The following is a 12,742-nucleotide window of genomic DNA, read 5'->3' on the forward strand; positions in this document are numbered from 1 at the left end:
ATCACTTAGTCTGGGTCTTAAGAGGATAAGCGTCCATCCATCCATCCATCTATTTTCTATACCACTTATCTGTTAAGGCCTGGGGGGGGGGGGGGGGGGGGGCTGGAGCCTGACCTAGCTAAAATTGGGTGAGAGACAGGATACACCCTGGACAGGTCACCAGTCCATTGCAGGGCCAACAGGAGCTATTAGGGGCAATTATCTTGCTCAAGGATACTTTGATATGGTCACTGGGGGAAGCGAGGATCAAACCAGTGACCCTTCAGTTAGATTAGTAGTAGAATTAGTATTATTATATATTATTATGTAATATTATATTACAATATTATTAGTATTAGACTTGTTACATGGTATTTTTGTTGTGATTAATTTTTAATTGTGACCAAAATAAAAACATTTTAAAATGCTTATTTTCTGATCAGAATTTGGATCAGATCTGCTACCATAAGTCTGACAAAGCCTTTGTGTGTGACGCAAATTTCGTGCATTGTCGCCCTTTTCATTCACATCTACGCTGTTGTATTTACATCGCATTGATTTTCCATCTTGTTTTCATATTTGAATGAGCCCAATATAACATATATATCAAGTGGATCAAGTGGCATTATATCAATGATAGACTTTAGCTTATATTTTACTTTACTTATATGTGATTCATGTAAGTGAAAGGCCAGATTTTTGCTAAACTATTTTACTTGTGCAATCAAAGAAGTTCTCTGAGGAAATATGTCAGATGTTCAGTCTTAAGTCATCATTAACTGAGCTTCCGTTTTAATGGCTTAATGGGAGGGGGTCTTTGAGCTACTCAAGAGGCTCTCATGAGTGGTACGCTAACAGCTCAAAGGGTTATTCTAAGGCTGAATATCCATATCCCGTCCAGGCTGTTGGAAGTATCACAGTCATTTCCTGTTTATATTAAGAGGAGATAAGCTTCTGCTGTGCTGAAGCTGTTTCAAACTTTCTGCCATTTGTGCAACTTTATTGTCCATAATAGTAAGTATTATTATACTGGTGTAAAATTGTTGTGTTCAGACACAGAGAACAGGACAATAGGGTACAGATGCTGGTCCATAGTATGTGCTCTATCAGACTGTAAAAACAGCTTTTACTGTTTTGTTTTATCACTTGTTAGCAATCAAACAAGCTGCTTCCATATATTTGTCCATACGCAAGTATCCTATAAACTTGTTATAAGACAGATAATAACAACATTGGTAAATATTGGCTATCAGCCAAATCAGTTGTAAAACTATTGTCATATCAGGTATTGGCAAAAAATCCAATATCATGTGCCCGTAACAGTATTTTTAATCAAGTATTGTACTTCAGTAGAAGATATCTGTGCTTGAGTTTCACATTTTAGTGGATATTGTACATTTACAGTGCTACATTTTTGCTTTTTTGTTTGAGGAAAAATGTTTTGTGAAGAAAACATGACAAAACCTGATGAAGATGATGAATTTTCAAGAGTACATAATCAGAGCTGCACAACTGGAAGACACCACTGTAACGCAACCTTTGAAGGTCAACAGGTCTATTGAACACTTCGAGGCATTGGAATACAAAATCATGTAAAATGTTTACTTTCACCTTTGAAACATAATAATAATGCTATATAAAATAACAAAATATAAATACTTCTCTACTTTTATATAAGTGGAACTCTGAAATGAGACTTCACCTGAGCACTATTTTTAAGGTTATTTCTACTTTTGTACAAAGGACCTGTATACTTCTTTCATCACTGATAATGTTAAATTTAAGTCAATGTGCTGTGCAGCTACAAAGATATCACAGAAGGCAAAAAGGAGACCTGAGGGAACCATACGATCAGTCCAGATAGAAAATGTCCCCTTTGCATGGATGTAGGCCATGTAATAGATGCAGCACACATTTGTTGCACTAATCGACTACACTCCACTCAGGAAAACAGTGGTTTCCAGATGTTTGTCTGATCAGGGTGTAGCTAGATTTAAGGAAGTGATTCCATTGGCACTAAATTCAGTGTCATGTCCCATTGTTACAGAGCAAACTGTTGTCAACCTTAGTCCCTCCCAAATTGACCATTTTATCGATAGTGCAACAGGCAACTTTGGACTCAATTGCCCCATTAAAAAAGAAAACTATAAATCCAAGGAAACAAGCACCTTGGTACAATTCAGAAACCAGACAGCTTGAACAAAAAACCCAGAAGTTAGAGAGAATAAGGCGCTCCTCCAAACTGGAGGAGTCTCACATCATCTGGCAAGACAGCCTTAAAAGTTCTAAGAAAGCCCTTTGTATAGCTAGAGCAGCTTACTACTCGACACTAATAGAGGAACACAAGAACAACCCCAGGTTCCTCTTCAGTACTGTAGCCAGACTGACAGAGAGCCACAGCTCTACTGAACCTAGTATTCCTGTTTCCCTGTGCAGCAAAGATTTCATGGACTTCTTTAATGACAAAATTGTCCTTATTGGAGAGAAAATTCACCTCCTCCTGCCATCAGCTGACAACATGGCACCTATAACCTCAGAAGCCTTAGAGGCTGCTGGAGGACCAGATGTACACTTTGACAGTTTTTCTACCGTTAGCCTTCATGAGCTCAGTTCAATCATTTCCTCCTCTAAACCATCCACCTGTCTTCTAGACCCCATCCCAACCAAGCTACTTAAGGACTCTCTACCCCCCGTTAGCAACTCCCTCTTAGATATGATCAATGTGTCGCTGTTATCTGGTTACGTTCCACAGTCCTTTAAAGTGGCAGTAATTAGACCCCTTCTCAAAAAAGCAACCCTGGATCCAGAAGTTTTGGCCAACTACAGACCAATATCAAATCTTCCTTTTTTCTCCAAAATTCTGGAGAAAGCAGTTGCTAAACAGCTGTGTGACTTTCTCCACAGCAACAGCTTATTAGAGGATTTCCAGTCAGGTTTTAGGATTCATCATAGCACAGAAACAGCACTAGTCAAAGTTACCAATGACCTCCTACTAGCATCAGATGAGGGACTGGTCTCTGTGCTGGTCCTATTAGATCTTAGTGCAGCTTTTGATACCATTGATCACCATATCCTTCTACGGAGACTGGAACATGTCATTGGCATTAAAGGACCTACACTAAACTGGTTCAGGTCATATTTACTAGGTCGATCTCAGTTCGTACTAACTAATGATAAACCCTCTGAAACCACTGCAGTCACTTATGGTGTTCCACAAGGCTCTGTGCTTGGACCAGTCCTCTTCATCCTTTATCTGCTTCCTCTTGGTCACATTATTAGGAAACACTCAATTAATTTTCACTGCTATGCTGACAACACACAGCTGTACTTATCAATGCATCCTCATGAAATAAATCAGCTGACTAAACTGGAGGCCTGTCTAAAGGAGATAAAAACTTGGATGACCCATAATTTCCTTGTATTAAACTCTGATAAAACTGAAGTCATTGTCCTGGGCCCAGAACATCTTAGAGACACCCTATCTAATGAAATAGGTACCCTGGAAGGCATTACCTTGGCCTCCAGCACTACCGTAAGGAACCTACGAGTTCTTTTCGATCAAGATCTGTCTTTTAATGCCCACATTAAGCAAATTTCTAGGACTGCTTTCTTTCATTTACGGAACATCGCAAAGATCAGACACATCTTGTCTCAAAAAGATGCAGAAAAACTAGTCCATGCCTTTGTCACTTCCAGGCTGGATTACTACAATTCCCTCCTATCAGGCTGCAACAATAGGTCCCTAAAGACTCTCCAGCTGGTCCAAAATGCTGCTGCCCGCGTGTTGACGAGAACTAGTAGAAGAGACCATGTCTCTCCTGTACTGGCTTCTCTGCATGGCTCCCTGTCAAATTTAGAATAGAATTCAAAATTCTCCTTCTAACATACAAAGTCCTCAACAGTCAGGCTCCTTCATACCTGACAGAGCTCATAGTCCCCTATTATCCAGCTAGAACCCTTCGCTCCAAGGATGCAGGGTTACTTGTGGTTCCTAGATTTTCTAAAAGTAGAATGGGAGCCAGAGCCTTCAGCTATCAGGCTCCCCTCCAGTGGAACCGTCTCCCAGTTTCGGTCCGGGATGCAGGCACCCTCTCAACCTTTAAGAGCAGACAAAAGACCTTCCTTTTTGATCAGGCTTATAGTTGGGTTGCTTAGGCTGGCCCTTAGATATGCTGCTATAGGTTTAGGCTGCTGGGGGATCTCCCATGGTGCACTGGGCTTCTCTCAACTCCTCTCTGTCCTCCTATATGTGTCATACATAAATCATACTCATTCGTATTACTAACTCGTCTTCTTCTCCGGAGCCTTTGGGCTCCCCTCATCCCAGATCCTGGGTGCTGCTGGAGGAAGCTGCAGACCTGAAGAGGTTCAAGCTGCCACCCATAGCTCCACCTGCTCACGTCCCCCTCTGTCAATCAGTCTCTTCCTTTTCTCTCTCTCTTTTTCTCTGTCCCACTCTTTCCTTCTGCATAAATGTCTTCCTCCATTATCTGTCTTTGTCTCTGCCCGCTCTCCTGCTCTCTTTCCCCCCAACCGGTCAAAGCAGAAGGCCGTCCCCATTGAGCCTGGATCGGCTTGACGTTCCTGCCTGTTGAAAGGAAGGTTTTCATCACCACTGTTGCAGGATGTGCTGCTGATGGAGAATTGTTGGGTGTAAATTCATGGAAGGAGTGTGGTACTGGACCTGCTCTACTTGTAAAGTGACATGAGATAACTTTTGTTGTGATTTGGCTATACAAATAAAATTGACTTGACTTGTTCGTCAGCGGTGAGCCAAATCATATGTTTGACTTTAACTTCAAAATTGTATACCTGAGCCCATCATAATTTTTATTTTGTCTGCAATTTGGTGCTGGGCAAGAAGCACGAGGTGGATAGATCTGAGTTTTTTCATTCACGATATCTGATTGTTGAAATAGTCAGGACCAAAAATAAAGTGTGATGTCTTGACAGACTGATTCAATACAGCAGTGATGCGGACTGAAAAAAAGAGAAACATCCTAGAGATTCTACAAGGCTGTCCAATATAAGAGCACAAAATCAGACACAGTGATTTGATGTGGTGTCAGTACTCCAATGTTCCACATCAAGCTGGCTTGCTCTCCCTGCCTCCCCTTCCAGAAGCTTCCTTCTTCAACTGTTATTAACATTTCCATCTTTTCCACATTTTATATTGTAAACTGTTTTCTTGTCTGTAACAACATCTCCTGCACGTCTGTCCGTCCTGGTGAGGGATCCTCCTCTGTTGCTCACCCTGAGGTTTCTCAGATTTTTCCCTGTTAAAAGGGTTTTCTTTGGAGTTTTTCTTCAGTCGATGTGAGGCTCTGAGGGCAGAGGATGTTGTTATGATGCCATGTGAAGCCCTTTGAGACAAACTGTTTGTAAAAACAGGCTCTACAAATAAAATTGCCATGCCATAAGGCAGGAACATTTCCTTATCCCTTCCCTTGTGTTAGCTAGTTCAGCTCTCAAAAATGTATTGTATATGTATGTATTGTATTGTATGTATTGGTCTCTGCCACTTTTCTCAAACACTATTGGAGTATGGAAGTGATTAGCCCATTGTTTCAGAACAAAATGGACTATTTTATTATTAATAATTCTGTTATGACATATTTTAGTTTATAGTACCCCAAAGCAAAAAAGGGAAATTGAGTTTTAATTGAGAATTAATAATTTGTAACATTTATTAATTTTTTCATCACAAAAAAATTGCTTCTGAAAGACAGGACCCCTCAAATTGTGGATGATAATGAAAATCTTACATTAATGTCTTTATCCATGATAAAGAGATTTCCAAAGTTGTTTTGTTTTTGTTTTTTTTACTATGCTGTAACTGTGCTTCTCGAATTCCCTTTTTATTTTATATATGTTAATCTCGGTCAACTGGCAGAAAAACACATTTTGGAGAAAATACTTCAGTTTACAGAAGAGTGCCTGATGAAAAGAAAATTACCTCCTCTCATTTTTTTCTCATGGGTGGCACTCTTCCATAGCATTTGTTTTTCTTCAACAAAAACCAGTATTTATTTATAGTTCAGTGGTATTAGACTGCCTGTTTAAATCCTTGTGAAATGTATCAATTGGAATGTCCACAACTTGAAAACGTCTCAAATTAAACAGATACAATGAAGAGTACAGATTGCATGAATCAATACATAAGGCTGCATGTGTATCTTGGAGCTTTGTGATGTGATGTCATCACATTAAACTATTTAAAAATAAAGAAGAATGGCCACACATTAACACACTGCTTTACAGTTTTTACTTTTTCAACATTTTAGGGATTAATTTTGAAAGGTTCAAATGACCTAGTATACAGCAAACTAAAAAAAAATAAATAAAAAAAAAAGTGCTTAATATCCCATTTTCGTCTTTTTTACTCTGTTGTTGCATTTGGTCATAACTTGTAGGTGAAAATGGGTAAAGAAAGAAAACAGAACAAATCTCAAGCAAACAGGATGAATTAATAGCATCTCAAAGCCTCTGTAGTCAGCAGAGACATGCCACAGTTGGGTGTATATCCTTATTAACATCACGGGTGAATTATTATTTTTTTTTATAAAAGAATAACCAGTTTATCTAAAATACAAGTTCTTTAAATAAATATTTTATTTGAAAATAAATACATTTTCTCAAAATAGAATCAATAACATTACAAAAGCTTTGGGGAAATGGGTAAAGAGGAAAGGGAGGTTACCCAAACAAATTATGTGTAATTTGGAAAAAGAAGTACAATCTCACACATTAATGTACCATGTTAAGATGAGCGCCCACCAAGTTCTTAACTGTACATTCTCAGCTGCTTGGTAAGAAAGTGGTGGCATCCCTTATATTTGCTTCAAAGCGCAGTCTTTTCAAATTTAAACCTTCACATCCCCAAACCAGAGCTCAAAACACTGGTCTATTCACACTGTATCTACACACTCATTTGTAAAATGTAGAATAGATTCTCTTATTGACACATCCAAATGGGCCTTTATTTTACATTTACATCTGAATTTTTTTTTTCAAAAAGTACCTTTAATGTATCGAGATCATCTTCATCCCTAGTCTACAGAACAAAGATACACTACACAAGAAGGCAGCGCTCACCGATACAGCAGTGATCTGAGGCCACACTCTTGCTAAGGTCAGAAGCATTTCCAACAAACTACAAAAAACACACATTTTCCCAAGAACTACCTTACCGTTTGCTATAATTGCTATTTGAATTGTCCATATTATGGTAGATCATTGTACAAGAAAAACCACCTCGCTTTACGTGCAGATGTTTTAGCTTGTAATAAATAAAACTATCTGCCATAGATCAGGTGAAATTGTGATATAATATATTATCAACAAAACATACTACTGAAATGTGTCTTGTTAGGCTAAGATTGTGTCTTATATTAAGAGTTACTTTGACCTAATATTGGAAAAATAATTTTGGCAAGATTTTGAACTTTTCAAATTGAATCATGCAAGTTTGTCAGCTTATCAGGCAGAAAGTGAAACAGGGAAACGCTGCCACTCTACAGCAGTGTTTCAATGCCCATTGTTTGATTCAACAGCTTGGAGGTGGCAGACCTCCAGAGAAACAGGGACAGCGCTGTTGTACTGGAACAGATTAACACAGTTCTCCTGTGCAGTTTTGACCCCTCTGTCAGCTCCACAAATAGCAATGAGAAAGCGGGATGATCATCCTCCACTGGCCTGCAGCGGCACAACAGACACCTTGATTAAAAACATTACCAACTGAGCTCAAAACAAGAGTAAAATCAAAATATAATTATTGAATCATTGCTGACAGTGCAGGCTGACTCAATTAAGACAAGTGTGTGAGAACATGTAATTCAAATATAATCAGTAGAAAAGCAGCAAAGTAAGCTAATCTATGGCAAAAAACAACAGCTGTGCACTTCCGCTCGCTCTTAATGAAATCAATGCCACAAGTACCAGCAGCCTTAAATAATGATTATTCTAATTGCTGGCAGGGAGCGGTGTGTCCCTGTGTTGATGCACAGCCTCTAATCAGCACACCTAGCCCCGGTTTAGGGACACCACTGGGTTTGACTTTTTTTTTTTTTTTTTTTTTTTAAATCAGAGCCTGTTTTTAGGCAAAACAGTTTTTTTTTTTTTAAATGGCCAAACAGCTTCTAATGTGCTGCCTGCTTCTTTTAGTTCGTTAAATTGTATTGAGTCTTTGAACTTGGCACAGGTATATCTTTTCTCTTCTCATTGTTCTGACCCTGGATTAGTTTGAAAAATAACAGCAGTGGTAATCCTTGCTTTTTTGTTAAAAAAAAAGTGCTACTTTGACAATAATTAATGTGAGCTGTATACAGGTATGTATGCATATGTTTTTGTACTTCGTGATTGTTGGATTCAGTCGAATATTGCTTAAGAATCATGTCAAAATAAGACAAGCATTTTTTGCCACTGAGGCTTGGAGTAAGTCTTTTCAGCCATCCGAAAACAATATGGAAATGATCTGCAGAGACAGACTTGTGTTTAAAGACCAGATTAAACCAAGTCAATATAAAAACTGCACCTAATGACACGACCTCCACTGTATCTGCAAAAGGTCACTCAATTGTGTACCCTTCATTTAACTTGACATCCTCTCTGCAAGTCATAAGCTAGCATTGTGAAGAGTGGTTCTTCATTATCACAAAGTGGAACTGAGCAAAAATTGCACCAGCTACCTTTTGCCAAATCAGACTGAGCAACACTTTTGTGGATGCTCTTTCGATCGCACATTTATTGTTCTCTTTCTGAAGCAACTCATCTCCAGAGATGTTCAGTAAAACACATCTCTGTATCTCTGTTGGGAGCCTTAGCATTTTGGGAGTCAGAACCTTAGAATAAACTTTTCTGAGCCTGAAAGTGGCAAAACAATCATGTTTTAGTGTGCAATTTTTATTTTACATTAATTGTCCAATTGCAGCAATTTAAGGGTTTCTTTTCCATAATATATATATAAATAAAATCACCAGTATTTTTTGTGTAGTTTGAGTCGACTTGACACGTTGATCACAGGAGTACACCATAACAGGCATGTAAATGGGTCAAACAGGTCAATAACTAAAGAAGCACATTTCATTGGGCTAATCCAAGATCAATGCCATCAGTTCTTCAATAAATGCATTTTTGTAGGAACCTTCTCAGTTTTGAAGAGCCAGCCTTCAAAATGGACATAAAGTGTGAAAATAAATATCTTTTCAACCCCTTAATGCTTGTCCCAACAAATTCAACGACCATGTATAAATTTAGTTGTCAAACGTGTCATCAGAAATGAAATCCATACAGAGATGCCACATAATCTGGACGACCCACACTAGTCTTTCAGGTCACGTCCCCCCCCATTGTTTGTGTTAAGAATACAAGGACCCAAAGCCTTGGCACAGCAGGCACATGTGCTGAAGGCCAGATGGGTACAGGCAGAGTCTGCTGCATCAGGATACTTCCATTTGGCCAAAGACAGCAGGCTGTACTGGCACCAGTTCAAAGGCATGAAACCCGGTGCTTTTGCTTTGTTTTATGCACGTTACTATTCATCATCAACTGGCAGGCAGGGTCAGTGTGAAGTCACGCTTGAAACTCTCAAACACACAGAAAAACTCAAACAAAGCGATTGTCTGCTCTCGCTGTGCTACTATGGTCACTTAGTCATTCTTTGGGGTGTCCAGTCCAAATAGACCAACCAGCATTGAGCCACTTTGCTCAACAGCTCACTGTGCTTGGCTGCTGTTTGCACACAAATTCCGATATGAAGTCAAACTCATTCTGTCCAAGGAAAAGCTCTGGAAGCTCCTGAACACGGTCCAGCCCAAGTTCTAGCACCAGGGAAGTCAGAACCTCCTCGTCTATCAGATCCATGTCCATGCCGTTAAGCCCCAAGGGGGCACTGATGTGTTGCATGCCTGTCAGCTGAGTTGGACCTACTCGGTACTGCACACCATTGGGCAGGTGATGGCCGTTGGCTGGGCTGATTGGATGTCCATGGTACTGAGTGTTGAGTTTCTGCAGGTGCATGCTGGCCATGAGCTGCTGGGAGGTGAGGTTACCAGGATGGTACTGCTGTGGATGCCCACCCTGCTGCTGCGGGTGCATGTGGTGGTGCTGCTGGGAGCCTTGGCCATTGTACATCATGTTGCCAGACATCATCTGGTGGTGGTTTGCCATTGGAGCTCCGTTTACAGGGGTGGCCATCCCTCCAGGCCCAACCATGCCTGACCTCTGTCTCATGGCTGCCTCCATGTTGTTATGAGGATTCCTGCTATAATGCATTACCTGGTTGTTGGGTGGGTTTCGCATGCCAGACTGCCCATTGTGCTGAGGAGGTCCATTCATGCCCATCCTGAAGCCATGGGTCATGGGCATCATCATGTGTTCAGCCATGGCTGTTCTAATCACCCTGAAAACCAAAACATGATAGAGAACAAACAGCGTGTCAAAATTTAATAAAACCTCAGGTCAGTGTTACAAACACAATGGATGTGACACACCCACATTTTAAAAGAGAGACTAAATATGCACATGTTGCACAGTTTTGATCAGAATATCTTCTGCGATTCCTTGAAGAGTCCCAACATAACTTTGTGGTGTTATCAGGGTTAGCAGTGAGAAGTTGATAGTAGAAGACAGAAAGAGACAGCTCAGCTGACTGGTGAGCTTCATTGAGAAAGCAGTGCTGCAAACAGTACCTTTCACCCATCTACCACTCTGAAAGTCTGAGCAGATGAGAGAGAGAAATCAAAACATCACCATTCCTCAGCGTGTTCCTGATAAATCAAACTGCCAGTGTTTGATGCAACAATGTCTCTTGCCTACTTCAAAACACTCAGACATTGTTATAAAACGCCATATGGTTATCTTTCAATTCCAACAGACGTCTGCTGATGAGGCATTCTTTCAAGGTGTCCCAGGACACATTTATAGTCACACAGCTAAAAGAATGTAGCCACATGTGGTCAGGATCCCATCTGATCACACCTGGCCTGCTAGGTCCCCCTTAGATCTTATCACTTAAGACATGTTTATGCTAAGTCTGAACAGGATAGGGTCAAGTAGAAATACTACTACTGAAAGAAATACTACCCAAATTCATTCTCAAAAATGTAGAAACTAGTATTTTTTGGGGGGGGGGGGGGCAAAAAACAATGATATTTTGGCTTCTGTTACTTCAATTTCAACCATTTACAAAAAAAAATGTTTGTAAATGTAATGTTTGTAAACTTCAAAAACTAAAAAATGAAAAGGACCCGAACTCTTGAAAGAAGTGGCCCTTTCTCTCAGGTGAAACGGTTTGTCCTCTCCCCCACAGCTTTTTTTTCTTTACTTTATTTGAAAACTTTCAATCACATCAGAAATGCCTATGTAAAAAAAGCCACTTCAAACATCTAAAATGACACCATCAGTGAATTACCACTGGATATGACAGCAGAAGAGGGAGGGCAGCAATACCCTTGTAGCCAAAAGGACGCAGAGGAATGCTTCTCTGGACCACATACACCTCTTCCCCTTCACACACACACACACACACACACTATAGAAGACCTCCAATCGAGATTAAATACAGATGACAAAGTGGTGATCCAGCTGAAACCCTCATTTACAGTCAAACATCATTGGTTTGTTGAAACTGCAGCTTTTGATTCACGGCTGGGTGCGTCAAAATTGAGCACAAAAATAGTACAACACGACTTGAATTGAGACCTCACCATTTACCGTGTGTCTGATATTTCAGCTTTTTAAATCCTCCGGAAGTGAACTCCGGTGGTGCCCCAGGCTGCTGGGGGACAATTCGACCGTTTTACTGCTGATGAAAGGAGATGGCGACACTTTCTTCAACAGCTTCGACCCGCCACACAATTTTGTGCTCATCAGTATTCTCTTTCTGCGGTGCCAAATGCCACTTTGTAAACAGTTGGACTGAAGAAGGAAAGCGTTGCTGGCATCAGAAGACAAAGATGAAACCTTTGTTATCCAGGGGGACTCTGTATGTGGTCTATGTCAGGTTATTGAGTGTAATTAAAAATAAGCAACATTCACACAGAAGCGAACAAAGTGTCACCGAGGTTCATTGCACTGTCTCTTGCCACGTCCAGATTTAGCAATGAAAGAATAGTCCGCAGGTGGCTCCAAAGCAATAAGGACAACCTGTTTCAGGAGTGAGAGAGAGGACACCTACCCGATGTTTCCTCTCGAATCCTCCGCAAACAAGTTGGAACAGAGTCGCGGGTTCTGCTGCTGACAAACCGGCTACATGCAGTCCTGCGATGGATTCAAACTCAGCGGTGTCTCGACTGCAGTCAGAGGAGTTTATTTTCTGGGTCAATTCAGGGATTATATACACACGAGGGAAGAGAGAGAGAGAGAGAGAGAGAGAGAGAGAGAGAGAGAGAGAGCGAGGGGAGGAGCTACCGCCCTTCTCTTTGTTGCCACTGATCCTCCCCCTTAATCGCTAAGCAAAGAAACATTCACCAACTACCTCCACTGATCCATCAGAGCCCCGTTTAGCCAAGGCAGGCCTGGCTGATTGAATTGACTAGAACTTTACCCATAACAGCATCACACTTTAACTCTCAAACCAGGAGGATTTCTCTTTGAACAACAGGAAACACGAATTCAGGTTTGCATGATGTTAGAAAAAATGTCTAAAAATTGTGTTGGTCTGACTGAAATAGTCCAGTATATTATATCCAGCTCAATGAAATATAATTTTATATTATAACATTACTGATCCCAAGTTCATTTGGAGGGTAATCAAACCATCCAA

General features: G+C 40.4%; 1 protein-coding gene across 1 annotated transcript; it reads right to left on the reverse strand.

Moving 5' to 3' along the window:
• Positions 1–4,771: 4,771 nt before the first annotated feature.
• cited4a (Cbp/p300 interacting transactivator with ED-rich tail 4a) lies at positions 4,772–12,309 on the reverse strand. The gene is made up of 2 exons (XM_086193776.1): positions 12,155–12,309; positions 4,772–10,378 (listed from the first exon to the last, which is right to left on the reverse strand). Exon 2 carries the CDS (start codon positions 10,360–10,362, stop codon positions 9,685–9,687), a length of 678 nt encoding a protein of 225 aa, XP_086049902.1. The 5' UTR covers positions 10,363–10,378; positions 12,155–12,309; the 3' UTR covers positions 4,772–9,684.
• Between the last annotated feature and the right edge of the window lie 433 nt (positions 12,310–12,742).

Source organism: Aulostomus chinensis, chromosome 22, assembly GCF_037954235.1.
Source record: "Aulostomus chinensis isolate RoL2024-O1b breed Wild chromosome 22, RoL_Achi_v1.0, whole genome shotgun sequence".
Taxonomy (NCBI): domain Eukaryota; kingdom Metazoa; phylum Chordata; class Actinopteri; order Syngnathiformes; family Aulostomidae; genus Aulostomus; species Aulostomus chinensis.